At 38.5% G+C, this 20,735-nt stretch overlaps 1 protein-coding gene across 1 annotated transcript in view; it reads left to right on the plus strand.

Annotated features, from left to right (window-relative positions):
• Positions 1-20,735, plus strand: part of LOC121654640 (junctional adhesion molecule 3B-like) — a 99,979-nt gene that overhangs the window by 59,915 nt on the left and 19,329 nt on the right. The window contains exon 2 of the mRNA XM_042008858.1: positions 1,470-1,620. Coding sequence (XP_041864792.1) covers positions 1,470-1,620 — 151 coding nt within the window. The remainder of the gene's footprint in view (positions 1-1,469; positions 1,621-20,735) is intronic.

Here is a 20,735-nt window from a genome sequence, read left to right on the forward strand (position 1 = left end):
GGTTTTTTATTATTATTATTTTAAATGTTGCAGGGTGACAGCTACAGGATTAAGCTCTCAAAATAAATAAATAATAAATAGGAAAGTAACTGGAACAACCTATGCTAAAGGCGGTTTTGTCTCTGTAGCTCCTAAAGTTGCAGATAGTTCTGCTCTTGAGACAATGCTTTTTATCCTAACAGTTTTTCAGCCTGCCACATATCGTTTTCTTAAAACATGCAGCAGCTTAAGAGAGCTTAGATAAATACTCAGTGCATATAGTTTGCATGTGGAAAATTATTCAAATACATGGAGTTTGGTCATCTTAAACATCTTTCTTCCAGATTCAAATTCAGTATTGTTTGAATTAAAGATTTAGATGGATTATGTAATGCAAGTCATAGGCATCCAAGCATAATTCGACATATGTCTATATTTAGATCTAATTGCTATAGTAATGAAGTATGAATAAAGCATTGCAATTGTGTCCGACTTGACTTTAAAGAAAGCAGAAATCATTCTATTTTGACATCTACTGGTGAATTATGCCTAACAATTGGTATATTTCTTCATGCTATGGTTGTATTTTACTTGCTGTGGGACTCTTGCAAGAGTTTGTTGTCTTGTTTGTTACATGCACATTTTAGAGCAACATTTTCTAGGCTGCATCAGTTGTTATCTCAGAGTTATTGCAGGGCTCAGTAGGAAAAAAATGCTTGATGTAAGCAGTGTAGATCCCTATAAACAGAGGCCTGCAAAAAGACCATATCAAGCGTTATGTGACAAAGAGACTCAACCAGACTGAGGCAGTTCTTTTATGTGAACAAGGTGAGGGAGGTCTGGTTTGACATGACTGCAAAGCCTGTCACTGCCATCAGACTGATTGTCTGAGTCGGGTCCACGGTTCATGACAGAGTTATGATTTAGATCAAGTCAAAAGATATGATTAGGGACTATTTCATGAGTGCCATAGGCGACCATATGTGATTTGTCATCACAGTCACATTGTGCCAAATTCAATCTTTACCATTTTACAAATTTCTTTGGAATTTAAAGTAGTTTGAGGAAGTAATTAAGCTACAAATGAATGTTTTAGAAAGCACTGCAGCTTGAGTTGCTTATGATTAACTAATTGCTTGCATATTTCAGGTGCTACATTATTAAAATTTCCTTCACTTAATTTCAGATTTGGAAAAAAAGTGGGAAGTATATATATATATATATATATATATATATATATATATATATACTTTATTCTCACTTAGACTTGCATCCCACAGCAGATAAAAGTCTGGAGGCTGGTGTTTTCGTATCTGAGCTCCCAGCTGCTGCCTGCCTACAGTGTAAGGCCACAGTAGTAAAAGCCTCCCACATCGTGTCAACTATAAATTCTTGTCTGTGTGAGTGATGCTTTCGGTCGCTATGGAAACTTAATATAATAGATCCCCCCGCCTCCTTCCTCCATCTCCCTCTCTCTCTTTCTCTGCCAGTCTCCCTCTAGGTCTCTCACCCTCTCTCTATCCTCACCAAAGCTGTTTAGGCTACTTTGCGCATGTACGGCTAGTCAAACCGAGAATTGCATCGACACCAAGATGGCGAAAACACGTCTGGCTTGTCTCCTGACTCTCCTCTCAACTCACTGTAAGTACTAATATCATTCTAACCGGCTGCTTTTTTTTACCCCTGCTTCTCTCTCGGAAGGTGACCGTTAAATGGCGTCTAATCATACATCAGTTTTATGGACATATTTGTTACCACCTGAGCGGAAAACGGTTAGTGATAGAAGAACTTATCTGGACGCAACTAACGGTAAACTCAGAAGAGACTGTGCGCGAGCCCAAAATCTCAGGCGTTAAGTAAATATAACCTGGTTACAAATTCTCAAATCGAAACGGCAAAATGTAGTCGCCATTTTTTAAAATATAAAAAACAACTTATCTTTGTACGCTTTTGAGCGATGATTTTAAAGTCGCTATTGTTTATCAAACCCGTCGCTTCTAGTCCTTTTCATCTGAGTTAAAGCACCGTAACGTGAATTAACAAACTGTCGGAATGGGACTACATTATCATGGCAGGAACAGTTGAACTGAATATGCAGCTCTTTAAAATACAGCGGTACACTTCAGTTTGGTTAATCAACCACGTTTTGTGTGCGCGAGCGCTAGCGCGTGTCCTCACTCAGAAAGGGGGAAAAAGTTTCGCTTAAAGTTTGGAGCTTTGTGAATTAAACATGTATAAATATGGGTTTGTAGCTCGTGCATTTAACTATTTAACGAGGGGAGTTGAAGCCGCAGTGATGGCAGAGATGTAGTGATGCGAGATAACGGTCTTTCCTGCGGCGGAATAAAAGCAGGCTGACCGCGGGAGGAGCCAGCCGAGTCGAGCCAGCCAGCCAGGCCAGCGAGTGTCCTCCACCCCCTCCTCATCCTCCTCCGCCTTCTCCACCACCGCCGCTGAACCATTTCAAACCGCGCCAGGACTTTGCTGGTAAACAGAATCAAGGGTCGATAAGTCGCATCAGTTTTTTCTCCTCCCTCCATCGGCCCCGGAGCTGAAAACGATCAACAGACACCTGTAAGAGCGGAGCGGTTCATGTAAATATTTATGCACGAGCCCTTAAACGCCTCACAATGAGTTCCTCTTAAGTTCTTAACGATATTAAAGAAAGAGAAGAAATAACTTTTTCCTGTTTAACTCTACGAGACTTGAGATTATATATAATTATTTGTCGACCAATTTAAACGTGTCACTGTAAGTGTATAGGAACACTTGTTGCTGTGGTGTGTAATGATTTAATATATTAGGATTATTTTGTCTACCTTTAAAAACCTATAACATATTAGCTCTTAATTCAGATATATATTCCTCAGAATAAATAAGTTCAGTCACATAGAACAGTTTATTTTCAGTCACTATAGAGATGTGAAGTCAAATACAATGAACACATTGCAGTGTCTATGGAAGTTTTGTAGGATGTTCACTTGAATAAATTTACCAAAACAACAGAAAAATAGGCATTGGATTTTGCATTAGATCAGATTTCAGCACAATATTGGATTGTTAGTTAATAGAGCTTGAATTTTGGTGCATGGTTCAGTTCCATCTTCTGTCTTATTTTAGTCTTCACATCTTTTTCCTTCTCGAAGAGATTTGTCTATTTTTAGCCAAACAAAACAGTAACTAAACAGGCGACAGCAGCTCTAGGAAAAGATATAACAGGAGAACAGTCCTTATAAGATGGCGCCCCCGTACCACCACGCAACATGGTGTGACGTGCCTTTACATTCTCTATATTGTATCGTATTAAAAACTGTGTAAGTAAATATGCCATCTCTACCACTAGATGTATGTTTGTTATGCTAAAAGTGAATACAAAATATGATAACACTTTTTCCAATTTGAGTTCTTTCACCAGAAGCATTTGTGGGGATGAAAAAGAAGCATTGATTCTAATAATTAGAAAACATAGATACTGTATATGAATCTTATGTCAGTATTGATCAATATTCAGCTTGTTTACTGCAGTTGGCTTATTGGCAAATAGGATAAAATCAATCACTGGCAGGGGGACGACAGTGGACGATATTTATTTGGTGGTCATGGCTGTGTTGCATTCAGGGGACTGCACAATGTATAAAAAAATTATCATCATTGCAGTATCAAAATATTTGATATCAATTCTTTGAGTTCAACAATTGGAAGGCTTTAGATAATTTTCATATTAGACTTTTTGACTTGAAAGAGTTGAACAAGTATATGTGTAATAATACGGCCGGTATTCCAGATGAAGTTCTGCTTTTGTACATGATCTAAAATCATCAAGCAGGCACAGGTGCAGAGATTGAATTCAGCCCTCATGAATCCACATTAGCTTAACGTCATGCACTAAAGTAGGTCTTTATATGTCGCAAGTCCTATCATCATCACAATAATCAACAATAATATTGCGTAATCCATATTTTCATTTTATTGTGCGGCGTAAGTTCCATTGACATAGCCGTGGTGCCAACAAGATTTGCTAACATTTAGTTTTGCTGGGCAAAAAATAAATGTAAGCGCTGAAAGTCATTGAGCCTGCTAGTGTGACATGGGAGTAATTAGATAAATGCAATAATCAGATCTGACGTATCTACATGGACGTCTGTAATGGGATATTCGAAAAACCCTTGTCTGCATTTTTCAGTCCATTATCGGATTTCTTTTGGAGTACATAAGTACGTAGTGACGTAACATCCTGTTATCTTCCAAATATTTGTTGAACATGGTGGCACCTATGGGCATAGCGTTAGCTGCTAATGTGGGAGCAAATAAGCCTGCAAAATAGATTACATGTGAATGTTGTATATGTTTATTCTCCCTCTTCACACTGCTGGACGCCATTGTGTTTTGTTTTTGTTTTGTTTTTTGTGTTTTGCTCACTTTAAGATTGCATCACGTACATCTTTTTTTAACTGAAGACGTTGAAAAGATGGAAACAATGCAGGTTTTTGCTCATGTGCAGATGTAAAAAAAACTAAATGAATCAAATATATGGGTCTACCAACACAAAGACATTTGAACGTTAGGGAGAAATCTAGTTGTGTCCGTCCAATTTCTGAGATTATGCTTTCTCCAAGATCACTTGAATATTTTAATAACTCCACAAACGTGGAAAATGGTTAGATTTAAAGAAGTTATAAACAAATTCATTGAGTTAACACGTTGTTTTTTATATATAGATTTGTATGAAATCATTTTTTGTTTATTTCCCTGGCATTAAATGGAAATCAGCTAAGGACCATTGACCTAGTATTATCCTTTTACACCAGTTTTGGTATCAGACAAGAACACAGCCAGAAACAATAAAGTTTCATTTTATAAAGCTTTTTTCCCCAGTGAGGATATGATAAGGTTAATGGTCATGGGTCAGGAAGCAGATTGGTTATCCTTCAATCAAAAGGGCACTGGTTTGAGCCCAGTTTTCCTAACTGACACATTGAGATGACTTCAGGCCATATACCGAAGCCCATGTTGCCCTCAATGTCTTTCTTCCTTGTGAGTTGCTTTGGATAAAAGGATTTCCTAAATGAATGTAATCAAATCATTATAAAACACAAATGAATGAATTCCTTTTTATGTGTACAGATTCCTTTTCAAACATTTCTGTTTGTCCTCTTCATCTGTCAACATTACATAAAAACCGCTTTGAGTTTTCCACCTTGGGTTACAGTGAGAGGACAACAAACAGATCAAAGGGAAGTGCAGACAAGTCTTTCCTGTGATCTCTCACGTGTGTGAGGAGGCTTATTCTCTTTACTTTAATTAGGAATGGCAGTGGAGCTTGTTTGAAATATGTTTCTGTGCTCTCAACCTTGTTTCTCTTGACATACCTTAAGGCCGTGAGAAGATGTTTTTCACTTCATGATATTTTTCAAAGTCTTTTAATGATGTTCACCTGAGTAAAACTTGTGACAGCAAATGATAGGAACACAATTACATTTACAGGAAGGGGCGGTGAGTCTGTAAAGGTTTAGGAATTTCTTTTGTCTTGTGCGGACAGGGCTTAGCCATGTGGTCAGCTGGCACCCGGCCAGCATTGCCACTGTCTTTAGAAACAAGACAAATGTGGCTAGACGGGAACTGGCCACAAGCCGTGCTATGAATTACTAATTGCTGCTGATAGGCGCTGATTCATAATGAGCAATGACTGTAATTAGAAAGCTTGTTGTATTTCCAAATAGCTATTCTCCCAATTTTATTTTATCTTTTAAAAAGTAAGAAATTCTGAGAAGAGTGAGTGTCCTCCCTAGTTTCTCTGTGGGCCATGCTTCTCTGTGGGCCGTTTTCTGGGTCTGTGAGATGAGCTTGTTATTTCTGTTCATGGCATTCTTAGAGTAGCGATCATTTTAATGGTCACGCAGTCGTTCCAAGTGAGGGCTAAACCCAGCACGACTGAACACGCTGCAAATATGAGCCCAGTCATCTGTCATCGGAGCAAAAAAGACGAGGCCCTTTGTTATTTAAAGTACAAGTGAATACAACAGACTTTTCTATCTTTTCTAATGAAACACATTGCCATTTTCCATTGTTTACCTCACCTGAGCCATTTCACTGAGAAATATGACAAACAAAATGGTAGAACATCTGCCAGAAGTTTCCTGCCAACACCACAGCCAAGATATGTGAGCTTGGAAGATGCTCAAGGTGGATTAGAAGTGAACAGATATAAACTCTGAGATCACTGCTTATACTTTTATAAGAAACATCTGTGGACAGTAATACATTTCAAATATTGCCAATTTTTTTTAAGCTGGGTGTTTAGTTTACATTAAGTGTCACAATTCTAGCAAAACAAAAGCGATGTATCCAGACTTTCTAAAAAAAAAGGATACACAGACTTTACATTTCAGACTTGAAGTATAGAAAGGATTTTTTTTCTTTGACAACTGACATTCTAATGATTTGACATTACCTTTGTTCTGGCTCTTGGCTGTCAGCTAAGTCCGATTTAAGCCCTCTCTTAGTCTGAATGGATAAGATAAGGGACAATAGTGTCCACCAGATCTTTGTTGAGTGTTTTCTGCTGATAAGTCTTTGAATCACAGCGAGAGCTTTGAACATCTTCAAATCCACACATAACCACGGTCGTTGCCATCAAGCAATATTTTTTCAAACATCTTTCTAATTGAGAGAAGAGCATTCTCACTTTTCATTACTCCTTGGCATGTATGGTACAACCGTTTGGCGTGGCCAGAGTCGGCGTGCTCCCAAATATCTGCTGATAGTCGTTCCCCCGAGGTGGTGCTTGTTGTCTGATGTTTCTCTGCCCACCCAAAGCTTGCGAGCAAATGTTTGGAGGACTCTCTGAATGGCATGTTCGGCCCTTGTGGGCAAGTCATGTACAGTATGACATTTTACTGCACACAGTAAATGGCAGAGTAAATCAGGGGCAGGAAAACAGAAAGAAGTCCCTAGATGTTCAGTATTTGTTTCCTACAAGTCTAAAGTTCCTCTCTACACTCCCCTTAGTGAGAGATGTCAGAGTAATAGGAAGTACTTAGGCATCCTGTTTGTGAATGTTTGCAAAAATTACACAATTTTGTAGTCTTTAAATTGCTGCATTTAGTTACATAGATGGGTGGCTACAGTCCTTCTTTGGGATGAAGTCAAAATACCGCATGGACGTTCCTGTGGAATGACCTGAAACAGCTGAGCAGGAGTGGGTGGTGGTGTTTTGAGGAGCCTTGCAGGCGTAACCAGAAATATCTGCCATGTCCCTCCCAAACCTGACTGTGCGTGTTAGCAAATGCAGCATTCCAAATAGAAAACACATGGAGGCAGAAACCTTCACATCATATGAGCACTGACTAACAATCATAACCACCTGTTTTCCTAAAAGATAAAAGAGATGCCTGCTGATGAGCTGGCGGAGGTCAAAGTGGAAGAAGGAGGGGGTTTGAAGACAGAGAGCTGAGCAGTGTTGGCAGTTTTAAGGCGCTCAGAAAACAAGCTGGGTGTGTCGGTTCATCTCCTGAGACAGAAATCCACTCTAACTCGACACAGAGAAAGGATTCAGCTCCCCGTCCTGCTTTTATCATGTCTTTTTGCAGTCTTTCTCCATAGACGCCTGCAGAGTTTGAAGGGCAAACACTGACATGCTCACGTTCCAGAAACTGTCATGGTATGCTCGTGCTTCAAATGTCAATAAGACGAGGTTGTGAAAGAACCACCAGTCATAAATTAGAACCAGCCTCCAAGTAGTTCCTGCTGGCCAAAACCTCCAAATGAAAATATTATAATGACTGAGGTGTGAGAGAAGCTTTCTTGTAAGGTTTTGTTGATCTGTATGGTCAAATTACCAGAAGGGAGGAAGACAGTCATGAGAGAAAGATTGACATTGTTGGATAATGAGTTTTTGGAAATGGCCTTCCTCAATTGTAGGCTAAAATGGTTGTTTGTTTAGCCAAGACATTATTTTTTTAGTGTTTAGGCTGGTCTAGATCACTAGGATAATCTTCAATCTGCCTCCTTACCAGCTTTCTGAGTTTTTGGCAGACCAACAGCCCCTTCCTGTTTGACGATCTTTATCTTTGGTCACATGATTCCTGGAGGGAGGAAGTACCACGGCAGCTCTCCTAGTTGCATGTTTACTGGATACTGATGGAATACATCAATAGGTCATGGGAGATCACCATTGATCAAACACTGGGATGCTGTCAGCTTAGTGAAATAATTAGGGGTTTCACTAATGACAGTGAGGCAATGAACTACATGTGGCTGAGCCGCTGCTGCTCTGAAAGCCAAAAGCTTGAGGCTGCGCTCCTGCTAAGAGTCATAACCATATAATCGCGCTGGATTCATCTTTTGTTTACCAGGCTGTAACAAAAGGGCAATTATTGTCTAAAAATAACCACAAGGCAGAGTCCTCTGACAACCTCAGGTGTCCGATCACAGTTCATTCAAAACCACTGGACTGTTATAACCACTGTCGACAAAACTTCTCTCGATTCCTGAAAATTCTGTTTGTTAAAAACGAATTGTAATTATAATAATTATGGAAATAGGATAACATTAAAGCTCAGTCAGATGATTCAAGGTCACATAGAGACTAAAAATGGCAGAAAGCATACTTAGGTGAACCCTTGATATCTTACTTGAATATTAAAATAAACTCTAAAAGTAGTCAGACTGGCTAAAGGCTGCGCTGTCACATTTTAAATGGAACTGGGCTGTAAAACAGGCTTTCAAGTTTCTGTGGACTCTGCAGGTTTGGTAATTTAATGAAATACAAGAGAGACTTGAGGATATAAAACAGCTGGAAATATTTTAAGAAAAATGTTATCTCTGTACATGTGGAATCAAATCTATGTTTTTCTTTTAAATCTTGCAAATCTCTGAAATGAAATAATGGCTCATGGTTATGATAGTAAGCAGATAAGTGTGAAGCTCTGGTGATGTTATCTCTGTATGCATCTTATCTAAGACAAAAGACCCTCATCTTTACCTGAAGGCCTCAGAGGTGTCACATGTGGAGTCAGGCCTCACAGTAGAGGCTGAAGCACTTTGAATTGTTTTGTACATGACGTGCTATACAAATAAACTTGTCTTGCCTTGCCATGAAACAGAAAGGTAAATAGTAGGTCTTTGGATTTTTTTATAGTGAATTCACTGGAAGCTACACAATTGGCTTAGGTATCTTATGCGATCATGAATAAATTATGTTGATTTCGCATATTTGAAAAGAATATAGAATACACAAATTTTTTTTGTGCTGTCTGAAAATATCTGAATTGGAAACAGAATGAAATGTAACTGAGTTTGTTCAACATCGAAAATTAAACCTGATCAAAAGGCGTCAAAAAGCTCTACTGCTTGGCCAACTATAGGAGGCGATAATGCCCCTGATGCATCTTAATACTAGTTGCAACCATTTGTGAAACAGAAGAATACTCAAAAAAGGGAAACTGGGTTGTTTTTATTTTTATAAGAGTGTAAGATATTTAAGATATTCCAAAGTGAAAGTAATTAAATTATGTACAGTTTGTATGAACTTCAACAACTAACACTTGTTAGATTCAGCCATGTTGAGATAGCATAATTCCTCTATCCAGACTGTGCTCATGTGCCTTTAAGACAGAAGGTCTCATGATATCACGCAAAATGTCAAACCCATCTTTGAAAGAAAGCTGCAAAGGATCATGTGGTCTACAGCGTAAGAAAAATTGTTGTTATCTGTCTAAAATTAATAATGAGCACAGTCATGACCAGATAGTCCATTAGTTTCAGTAATATTTGTTCACACTTATGTTAAGCAGACTGTTTAGGCAATTTTAGCTGGTTAACACATGCAAGTGGGGGACACTTTTTACACAAAAAATTACGTCTTTGAATTAACATAAAAAATTCATGAAAAGAATTTCCATATGATTAAATTACTTTCTTTTAGAATTAAGCAGTGTTATCAGATTATCCAAGTTTCCATAAGTAGGAATTATTATTTTTTTTAAAAAGTCATTGTTTTGCTTTAAAATTTGTTGGAGCAACTTTATTAAATTGGGAGCAAATAAAGAAATATTAGTTTGAAAAAAGCAACTAAACTGACTGGACCAAAACATTTTAAATCAGACCAACTAAAGTAAATTAAATCGGATTGAGTATACTGTTAAAATAAAACTAATTAATCACATTGAAATTCTTTCCATGGTTTCTTTTTATGTTCAGACTGAGAAATGCAATGAAATATGAGTTACAGCTATTAAAAGTTTAGCTTTTTTTTGGTGGTGGGGGGGTTCCTGTTTTTATCATCACACATAGAAAATGAATGGATAGTTTCAAAGTAAACATTTTCCACAGACAAGCTGCAGTGCTGTATCTGTGATTGATAAAATTGTTACATCAATAAACATTAAAACCACAAGCCCACCTTCTGCTAATCAGAGCCAGTTTAGCTTCAAGCTCATTCCCTGTTCTTCCATCTGGCAGCAAGTACGATGTGGCTTCCAGACCCCCACCTCAGGACTGCGTGACGAGCTTGCAGGTGTGGATGCACAAGTCAGACACGTGGCATCAAAATGAAAAGCATGCAACATCTATCTTAGTCTGTTTTAAAAGAAGAAGCCGTTGCTGCAGTTCTTGTGATTAAAACATGAGGTTTGACATGAGGTCATGCTCTTGGTTTGCCTTAGAACACTATAACTTAATACAAGTTGGGGGCTTCTTTGTGGAAATGATGGACGGGTCGGGGAGCATGATCTAAACCTTGATGTATTTTTATTTTACATAAAAATAAACACAACGTTATTTATTCATGTTGGCAAGCTTAGCAATGCTAGAGGTCTCAGTATTCCTCAGGAATTAAAATGTTTTAAACATATCTTTGTGATTTAGGGCGTACAAGCATTACAGCACCACAAATCATTTTCTAAGTGGTTAAAAAAAATCAATCTGAAAGCATAATCCTCATCTTATTAAAGAGAGGCTCGATTGCTCCATACTTGGCAAGACAGTTTAGGGTTTCTGAATGCTTGAGGTACTGAAATTTTGGTGCTCATCTACAGTAAATGAGTTATTAGTGATGATCGTCTAGGCTGTATGTGTGTAAAACATATAACAGACATTTTACAGAAGCATCCACGGTGATGATGTGAATGCAGCTGTAAAACTCTACGCGTTGCTCTGATTTCTGTTTCGTTTTATCATCACTCCAGCAAGACGTTAACATTAAGGTGCAATGAGGTTAAAGCTCGGCACCCAGTTATCTGTCGTCAATCTCGCACCATCTCAAGTTCATCTTAAAATATTGCTGGATGCTTCTGACTGCTAAAATAAATCACAAATTAGATTTAGATCATATCGGTTTGCTGCAACTGCATGAGTCTGTTGCATTTCAAACCTAATGGAATTCAGATGTAACTTTGACAGTCTGTGACAAGTCACAAGACATTACACTTAAGAGCTCAGCAGGTTTCCCTTTATTTGACACATAAGAAGTGTTCCCATTTAAGCAATAATTCTGTATTAATTCTGCTCACCTTTGGTGAAAAATTGTTCAATAGCACATCTGAACAAAACTCTTTATTTACAAGGTATATCTTGCTAATTATATATATATATATATAGATTTAAACCACACTGTATAAACAACAAAGGAGCAGTAACTTTACTGTGTTGCCCAGCAACAACTCCAAGCCAAAACATAGTTTGGCATATAACCCTAGAAAAATGTCAAATTGTAAACAAACAAGATCTAATGTGTAAAGTTGTGAACTTTAAAGATACTGGATGGTGGATTTTGTTACCATGGAAACACATTGCTGTCTAGTCTGGTTTCTAAGCTACAACTGCTGGTTGTAGCTTGATTTACCACCCTTAATTTAATTACATCATCAAACTGTCCGTCAGTCTACCAACTAATAAGCAGAGTTTGCCTCGTATCAAGTAATTTAACCTACTTAGGTTTCATTTTACTGCTTATTTGGATGTCAGTATCAAATACTGAAAGAGCTTTCTTTATACCTGCTGTCTAGGTTTAATTTATAGCATTTTTATAAAAAAAAAAAAAAAAAAAAGCTTGCAAAACACCTCTGGTATCTGGGATAAAAAAAAGTGTGAGAGCAGAGATCTCAGTAGTATAGGAGGACATGTAACTATTCCATAAGATCCATAAGCTGTAATATAGCTGTGATGAATAGCTCTTGAAGCCATAGAAAGGCCACCAGTCCTGACAGAAGTACAGTTTACATTCAGCTGACTGGACAGACTGAGTTGGCGGATTGTTACCAGACTATCTGGCCATATGGTGTGAGGACTATCCCTTCAGGACAACTTAGTGGTAAACTTGTTGAGCCTGAATTGGAACTGATAGCACTTTAAGGCTGTTTTAAAGCTCACCAAAATATCTTTTGGTAGAAAGCAGTACAGATGGCATCGTACTTAATGTTATTGATCTCTTAGACTGGCAGCTGATGAACATTTAGGTGATTTTTCTCGTTATCTACTAAAACCTGCCCTTTCTCAAGGTGTTGCTGCATGGGAAAGGAATAAATACTTGCTGACTTGCTGAAATAGCTGACATCAAGGGGCATTAATGCAATTTTCTGATTCTGTCTTAGTAGATTATGAGTGTCTGCATTATCTATGCTTTTTATGCTTTGCTGTGAATCATGCTGGAGCAGAAGCTCTGTGTACGCAACGCTGTTACCACATGTGTATGAGGGCATACTTTGGGTAAGTGAGTGCCTCAGATATTTTTCAGGATGCCAGACATAGGCAACGAGTTTGTAACGTGGTGGTGGGTCTCTGTCTGAGCTCCATTAGAGGGGGCGTTTACATGGGAGCATAGAAATAGAGAAGGACAAGGAAGTAATTTAGGTGGATTTTTATTGTGACTCGATAAGTTTGTGGCATTTGGCATGATTGAAACAAATTGTACCAGCCTTAAAGCTGATGAATATCTTTAGTATTAAGTTAAGACTGTAATAACCTGAGCTAGATAAGAGAAAACATTAAAAAGAGAAAAAAAAATGAAAGGGGCAGAGGATGAGCCTGTGGATGGTCCAAAGCCCATCAGTGTCGAGGGATTTCCTCTATGTTTTGTGTTTAAGGTAGTAATTGAACTAAATTGTTAGTTTCTCAGCATTAAACCTCATGTTTCGTGCAAGAACGTCAAGAGTCATTCCCAAAATGACCACGTTATCTACTCTTCCATTTCCTGTCAGAATCCTGCTCCACTTTCCAAGTCAGATTAACATATTTATACAACGGCCATTTTCAGAGCTATTAAAAGTAACTAAATCGTGTCACATACGGCCATCATAGGCATTATTGTAAAGGATTTAAAAGATTTAAAGCTATTCACAAAATATAGAAAGATACAGCAGAAATTACAAAGAGAAAAGCAAAAGTCAAGGCTTTAATGCCAGAGGATTTTAGATTTTAGTTTAAAGAAATAGCCCACAGTAAAACTTGGGCAGTAAAACTACATATTATTACTTTTTGTTTATTTTTTTATATTTACACAATTATTATTATTTACTATTAGCACAATATGTACAAATGACAAAAGCAGTGACTGCTAAACAACCTGACTTTTCAGTATTGATTTTTTTAATTATTATTATTATTATTAACATAAAGGCAAACAAACAAAACAAAACATGGAGATTAAGACAACTAAATATATAAATAAAATATCCTTGTTCAAAAGGACTTGGAAGATGCAGGAGATTATTACCAATTTCATGGATACTATACCTTCCATAGTCACAGGCATCAGATTTATAAGCAGTTTATTTAAATTAGAGCAGGGCTTAGTTCTTTCTTTATTTGTTAAATAAAACTTCAAACTTGAAAGCAGCTTCAAGTTATTTGGTAGGACTGTGTTGTCAAACTTCTCAACTGCAGACTCCTGCTTTCCTTCCTCATACTGAAAAACAAAGCCACTTATTTTCTTGAACCAAGACCAAGAGCACAGTTGTGTGGTTCCTAAAATATTCAACATACAAAAGGAAAGAGCCAACAAATAATTTATTGAGAAAATCAGAAAACAGCAGCAGAAAATAGGAGAACAAAAGCCATTTAGATGGTGAGTTTCATATGTGCAAGCCTTTGGTGGGAAGTGAACTTGAGGGAAAACATACATCAGGCTACCAACCCCTGCACTCACCTCACTCCCCCCAAGAACTGAACATTTAGCTCCTCCACAGCCCTTCTTTCCGGCCTCGATCTGGTTCAAACTAGAACAATGACCCTATGGTTTCATTGGCTTGATACCTCACTTTCAGGGAGAATCTCTATTTCCATCCTTACAAGCCTCTCAAAAAGGTTTGCCATCCAGCCAGTGCTTAAGGGTAATAAATCCCCACTCTTCCACCACCACCACCCACTCCTACCATCCTTTCCTGGCACAGACTCATTCATGTAGAACTGAGGGACTGTACAGCTTTATCTCAAATCATCAACACTCAAGATCATCAGTGTTCACATCTGTGGGCGGCTTCCTTTGGGGCCATAGCTAGTCTGTTAACGCTGTTGAGTGTGCAGGACTCAGTTCTTTGGAGAGGGGTGAAGTCTGCAGAGCTGCTATCTGACCTGAGGCTCCCAGGCAGATAGCAGCATAAGAAGCTGTAAGAATGGCACTTAACCACGTCAGTTTGCTCCATTATACTGTTTCCTTTCTGATATAGAGATGGTTGCATTTAAGAAGATTGAGCTGGCGTTTTGCCAGTGAGTTGTAGTCATGGCTTATCAGGGCAGGGCCTGCTGTTCTCACTTCACAGAACTCAGGGTATTTCATGCTGAAGGCTGAAAAAAAGACTAATTCACAGATAATTCTAACTAATGTGACTAATGGTCACTCGCAGTTATCAGTTTACATTTTAATGCAGGCAGTGGATTCATTATAGTCACGCTGCATCTAAGAGAACGTATTTGGGATTATTTGGGCCTTAAAGTGAAACACAGATAAGTTTTATTGGGTTTGAATTTCAGAGCTGGGATCAAGCACCAGATGTGGCAGTTTTTTTTTATTTTTATATTTACATATAAACACCAGATTCTGAGATATAATCTGCTTAAGATAACTTTTTATGCATTCTAACCCCTTGAGAGAAAAGATTTGATTGAAATATATTTTTTTAATTTTTCCACAAACTTGTTCCAGCTTTGTCCTGAATACAAGGAAAAAACAGGATTTTTTTATGCCTCATGTTTAGTCGTAGCATGAAGAAACACCACACAGTAGTTAGGTTTGACGCAAGCAAAAACATCAGGTGACGAGGTCGCCAGCTGTCCTCTATTCTTACCATGACAGTACTTTGGAGCTTAGCCATTATTTCCTGGGTTAGTGGGCTGCACTGTAACAGCGTACTGCACACCTTTACTTCCTGTGTAACTGCACAGTGGCATAGTTCACTTGGAAGGAGAATGAGTGGCATGAAACGGTGCATGGTTTGGCCGTCTGATGCCTTTGTCTGGTATTTCCCACGGAAGCCCATCAGGGATTCCTCCCTAAGCAGGTGATGGAAACGTGGCTCCGTTGGGTGGGTCAGCAGAAGGAGCCTCAGATGGTTTCCCTCCCCAGCTGTTGTTTCAGCAACATTCTCTGCCCCACAGCTCAGCCAGCCTGTGCAAACTATTTGAGTCTAGAGTACGCCTTTATACACACTTGTTGTCTGAGTGGGCTGCTTGTTGGCAAATTCTTGCTTGAGTTGCACACTTTGATGTCTCAATATTTAGTTTTTTTTTGCTTCTTATACTGTAATGTTCAGAAACAACTGTCACGTGAAATGAATAACAGGCCTGATTCATTCCCTCATGTGTCTGGCTGAATGGAATTTATTTGTTTTCAGTGTGGGTTTGAGTGCAGGCATCTCCACCCTTTTAATTAGATTATTTTGTAACCGTTCTTATATTTATGCTGGTTGAAATCTCAGCGGAGCCACTTAGTTATAATCAATATTAAATCAATATTAAATCACAATTCTTTTGAATTTCTGTTTGACAGAAAATACTTTAACCTATCTGTAAGGAATCACAATGTTTTTGTAATTTACAGATAGCTTTGAGAAGAGGTTGTGTCTTCTCAATGATCACAGCTTTGTGACATTTAAGGTATGAAAATGTCATTAGGTGAACCCAGTACCCTCAGCCCCACACCTGCCTGTCAAAGCTCAGTTCACGTCACCAGTCATCCCCTACACAGTCACACACTTTGAACGACCTCGCATTCTGCACTCCTCTTCGTTTACTCCTCTGTGGTGCTAAGTAAGGAAGAGAGAAGTGACTTGAACTGCTTCCCACAGCATTACCGAACACCAGGCCGGTTACTACAGCATGAGAGGAGCTGCTGTGAAGGAACTTTTTGTCGAAGAGTGAATCTTTGCTGCAGTAGCATGTTTAACCCTTGATTCTGTTTTAGTCATGCTTATTGACTTCCTTTATTTTTCTGTCACAAAGTCAGAAGGCACCCCATTTTGGTGTGGTTTTGGAGATATTAAGGGCAGTAGCTGCCAGATGTTCAGTCAGTTCACTTTTTAAATCATAAACCCTTAAATCTCCAAACTGCCTGTTTTTTTTTTTTTTCCTTTCTCTGTAAAAATGCATGTAGAACCTCAACTCTTTTTTTAAGACAGCCTCAGTTGTCAGATTATGAAGCTATTATGGTGTAAAATAAATGTTTCAATTGATAAAGCACAAAGGCCAACCAAAAAAGTAAAACAAAATTTATTCCTAATGATGTTTTGTAGAAATAGAACACAGATCTACAGTAAGCAAGTCTTTTCTCATCTGCATGTCATTTTCTCAAGTCTTGGCATCGAAACAAAAGTCCATTCCTCTTCAGTCAGCCCGGTGATGATCTGTGGAGAAGTGATGATGAGCAGGGGAGGAGTCTTTGCTTAAATGAAGGAAAAATGTTTGCCGGTGGGATGAGGTGTTACCAAAACCAAGGAACCATGGATCTTTCAAGGAAAGTTTAGAATAAAAATAATAAAAAGATTTGTTTCAGGCTGTTGGAGTCTGCAAAGTGCAACTGTGTCCAGTGGAGGTATCTTAACAAACAAGGACATGAGTCTGGTATACGGGTTGGATTGGGACATAACTGCTGCTTAGAGCAGGAGAGCAGAATTACAATATAAGCAGAAGAATTTGTTTTTAATGTTGTCTATTGAACTTAAATAAAGGGCACACATCCAGTTGGAACATTTTTTTTAGCTTTAGCTTTTCCGCAAACCTATTCTGATATGTTTCAAAACTGTTCAATTCCCCACACTGGAACTTTATTTCTTGCTTTTATCTATTATATTTTAGCTTGTTTCTTACTGTTTTTATTTCATTTCTTTTGTTTCTTTTAAAGTTTGTTTTTATTGTTTCCTGCACACCGCTGTAATGTTTTAATGTTTTATGTAAAGCACTTTGAATTGTCTTGTACATGCAGTGTGCTACACAAATAAATTTGCCTTGCCTTGCCTAAGGACTGGAAATCTCTGTGCAGCCTAGATCAGCTCATGGATAGTCTTCAAAACAGGATAGTTGAACTCTGAGTAATCATTTTAATGAACACAAACCTTAAAAGTACTGACTTCTGGCCCTGAAAACAGATTTAGATTTTATTGCCACAAAGCTCTGAGCTGTGATAGTGATATTATTGTCTAGCAGTGATCAGACATACATCATGTCAGTTTCACTGCTGCTCTTTTCCCGTATCCAGGCCTCTGCTACACAACATGGCTTTTGTACAAGAGTGAAAACAAAGACCAGTTAATAGCCTGGCCTGTGTGAAGCTATTGTTGTAACAGTAGACTTTAGAAATACTGGGATTTTTGTCCTGGACCTGTTGTTTCGAAATTGATAACATCTTGATGACTGAGCTGAACTCTAGTGGGAGGCCTCGCTATACAGATGTCAAAAGCTTCCTGCTTCCGTCACACACATTATGCTTCTGATTAACACAAAACTACGCAGCTTTTTTTTCTGTTATGTGTGTTTAATGCATTGCTGCCTTTGTCTGTGATATTCACGATTTTTTGTTAGCAGTTAAACTGTCATGATCTGTGGATTTTTGATTACGTTCATCTTTGATTTTGCTAGTTTGTCTTGTTTCCTGCTCTTTTTTTCTAATCTTCGTGTTCATCAGCACACCTGGTTTAATTGGCTAACTTACTTCACTTGCTTTTCACTAGTTCTCAGTGTATTTATACCTGTTTGTTTCAGTTTTACTTGGCCACATTGTCATGTTTCCAGTTTCGTCTGCGTTCGTTGTTGTTAAAACCTTGTTCTTGCACCCGTCTGGCTCTCAGTCCTGAATTTGAGTCTACTTCTGCCACACCCAGTGACAAAAGCTGGATGAGATATATAACTCTGTCTGTTGTAGACGTGTGCAGGTAGTGGGACACATATTTCAAAACAGACATGAATGTCAGCAAGTTAATGAAAAGTTGAGGTGTATTAAAGGCTTGAACTGCAAAAAATCACCCTCTTTTTTTTCCTCCCAGAGGGGAGCCTTGGAGCATGCAGGAAGTGAGGCAGATTAAACCTTTTGGACCTGCTAAGTCAACATGTCTCTGCTGTGTGCTGTTGTGTTATTGTTCAGTTGTCAGTTGAGCCTTAACTCATAGCGGTCGGCTATGCTCACCGTCTACACACTTAACAATGGGCGCTTATCTGGTCAGCTGCTTCAGAGGGCATCAGCTGTGCAAAAAATAAAAAATAAAAGATCTTTCTCCCTCCCTCTCTCAATGTGTGGGCCACATAGGGCATTATTAGGTAAGGGAACTGCTGGCTTTTCAAAAAACAAGACTCAGATTAGCCTACTACCTGCACATGTAAGTGTTTCCAGATTGTTATATTTTGTTAGGGGAATTATTGGGTAATCCTTTGTGATGTACTGATGAAAGCTCTAGAGGAGGGTAAATAGATCTATTGAAGAACAAGTGTGTGTGGATGTAAGTATACACGGTGGGGGAAGGTTTATGGGTGTGTGGTTAAAGGAACAGGAGGCAGAATGTTATCCTGGGATTTAGCTTCATGCATTATTATCTGACCAATGCATGGTTTATTTTTTGAAGGAAAATGTGATATAAAGTCATATAAAAGAAACTTTGCTTTTGTAAATGTTGTAAATCAGTGGTGTTGGTGTTAGCTAAATCCACAGACATACAAGTGTTTATGTTCTTCGTGGTCAAAAAAGGCCTACGCTGAAATTGCATTCCTAATTAGGATTAAGGAAGGGGTTAGGCAGTCTGGGCTAGAATGTAAAGCATTTGCAATGAGCGCCACTGCTGCCATCTGTGCAGACTGTGGTGAGGAGCTAATTCTGGCATTGACTGTGGCATGATTTAACACAGATTTTGCGGTAGCAGCTCCAGTTCAAGCATGGGGGGAAGCTCATTCTTACTGTAAGGAGCTCCCCGATTCATTTGGACATGCAACATGTGTAGCATGTCAGATTGTTCGCATAACAGAGATGCTGCGCCAGGGGAGACCCGCTCAGGCTCTTGCCCTTGTGCTTCGATCTGTTTTGACAAGGCTTTCTCACCGTCTCCCTCAAGAGGCCGACTTGGGCTTGAAAAATGATCAGCCAATTAGTTTATGGTGAAGTATGGTTGAGGTTTCCCTGGATGCTTCTGCAAGAAAGAAAGAACTCCTGCTTCTTAGTCTCTACCTGGCAGGGATCCCAATTAGCAGGCTGATGGTCTTGTTGCTGCTGACAACCACTATAAATAGCGTCAGTGTTTTAGCTTCTAGTTACCTAGTTGTAACAACTCACATTATTACTAAAATTAAATTTTCAGAAAAACCCTCATCACAGTACAGCACACACATATATTTTAGTAACACTTCTTAAATGAATTTGTGTGCTCATTATCTACAAAACATTTAATGCAAATGAAATCCAGCTGAAAATGAAGTGCAGTATATTTCACTTTATCTGACATGAAAGTTAGCAGAGAATGCTGTGCTTTCGGTGTAGTCCCTGTGCAGTCATCCCTCTGTGGAGACCGATGTTATTAGTCCACAGCTCGTTTTGAAGAAAATTGGGTCGTAACTTGTTACATAGCTTACGACAGCTAGAAAGAGGACTTGTTTGTGTTTTAATAACATTTTGGATATAAGTTGTTGATCTAAGACATTTGGATTTGTTAATATTTTAAGCAGATCATACTGTTTGTTGGGGAGAAAGGCTGCTTAGGTTGTACTGGCTCTCGTATGCAATGCATACATTGCATGTGCAGAAAAATATAAAACTGAAGTATGAACTTTGCTTCTTTCACTCAAGATGTAAAGATGAACCTCCAAATGACAAGCAATGGCATGTGTGTGGCTGTGTTAAAGGATGCATTACTGTTTGCATGTCATAGACCACCAATTCAGCTGACATGACTGGTCAAGGTAAAAACAGCTGTACTGATGCACTTTTCATATTTGTTGCAACTGTAGATTTTCTATTTACTCTGGCTTATCCCAATACTATGATCAAAACACAGTAAAGTTATTTTAGTTTAAAAAAAGGCTGCAAAATAATTGAAATTCTCTACTTTTCCTTTAATACAACTAAATTTATATCATAAATGTGACACGGTGGTTCACACAGTGAGAGGACACGCTGTTAGATCAGGCTTCAGGCTTGGAATTACACTGCATTGCAAATATAACTCGATCGTGTAACACGTTTTCCATGAGGATCTCATGGATGCATTTATTTGGTCACTAGATTTAGGCTATACTTCCACATTATGGTTATTGTGTCCCTAGTTATTGTGCCCTCAATCACAATACCC

Source organism: Melanotaenia boesemani, chromosome 15, assembly GCF_017639745.1.
Source record: "Melanotaenia boesemani isolate fMelBoe1 chromosome 15, fMelBoe1.pri, whole genome shotgun sequence".
Lineage (NCBI taxonomy): Eukaryota > Metazoa > Chordata > Actinopteri > Atheriniformes > Melanotaeniidae > Melanotaenia > Melanotaenia boesemani.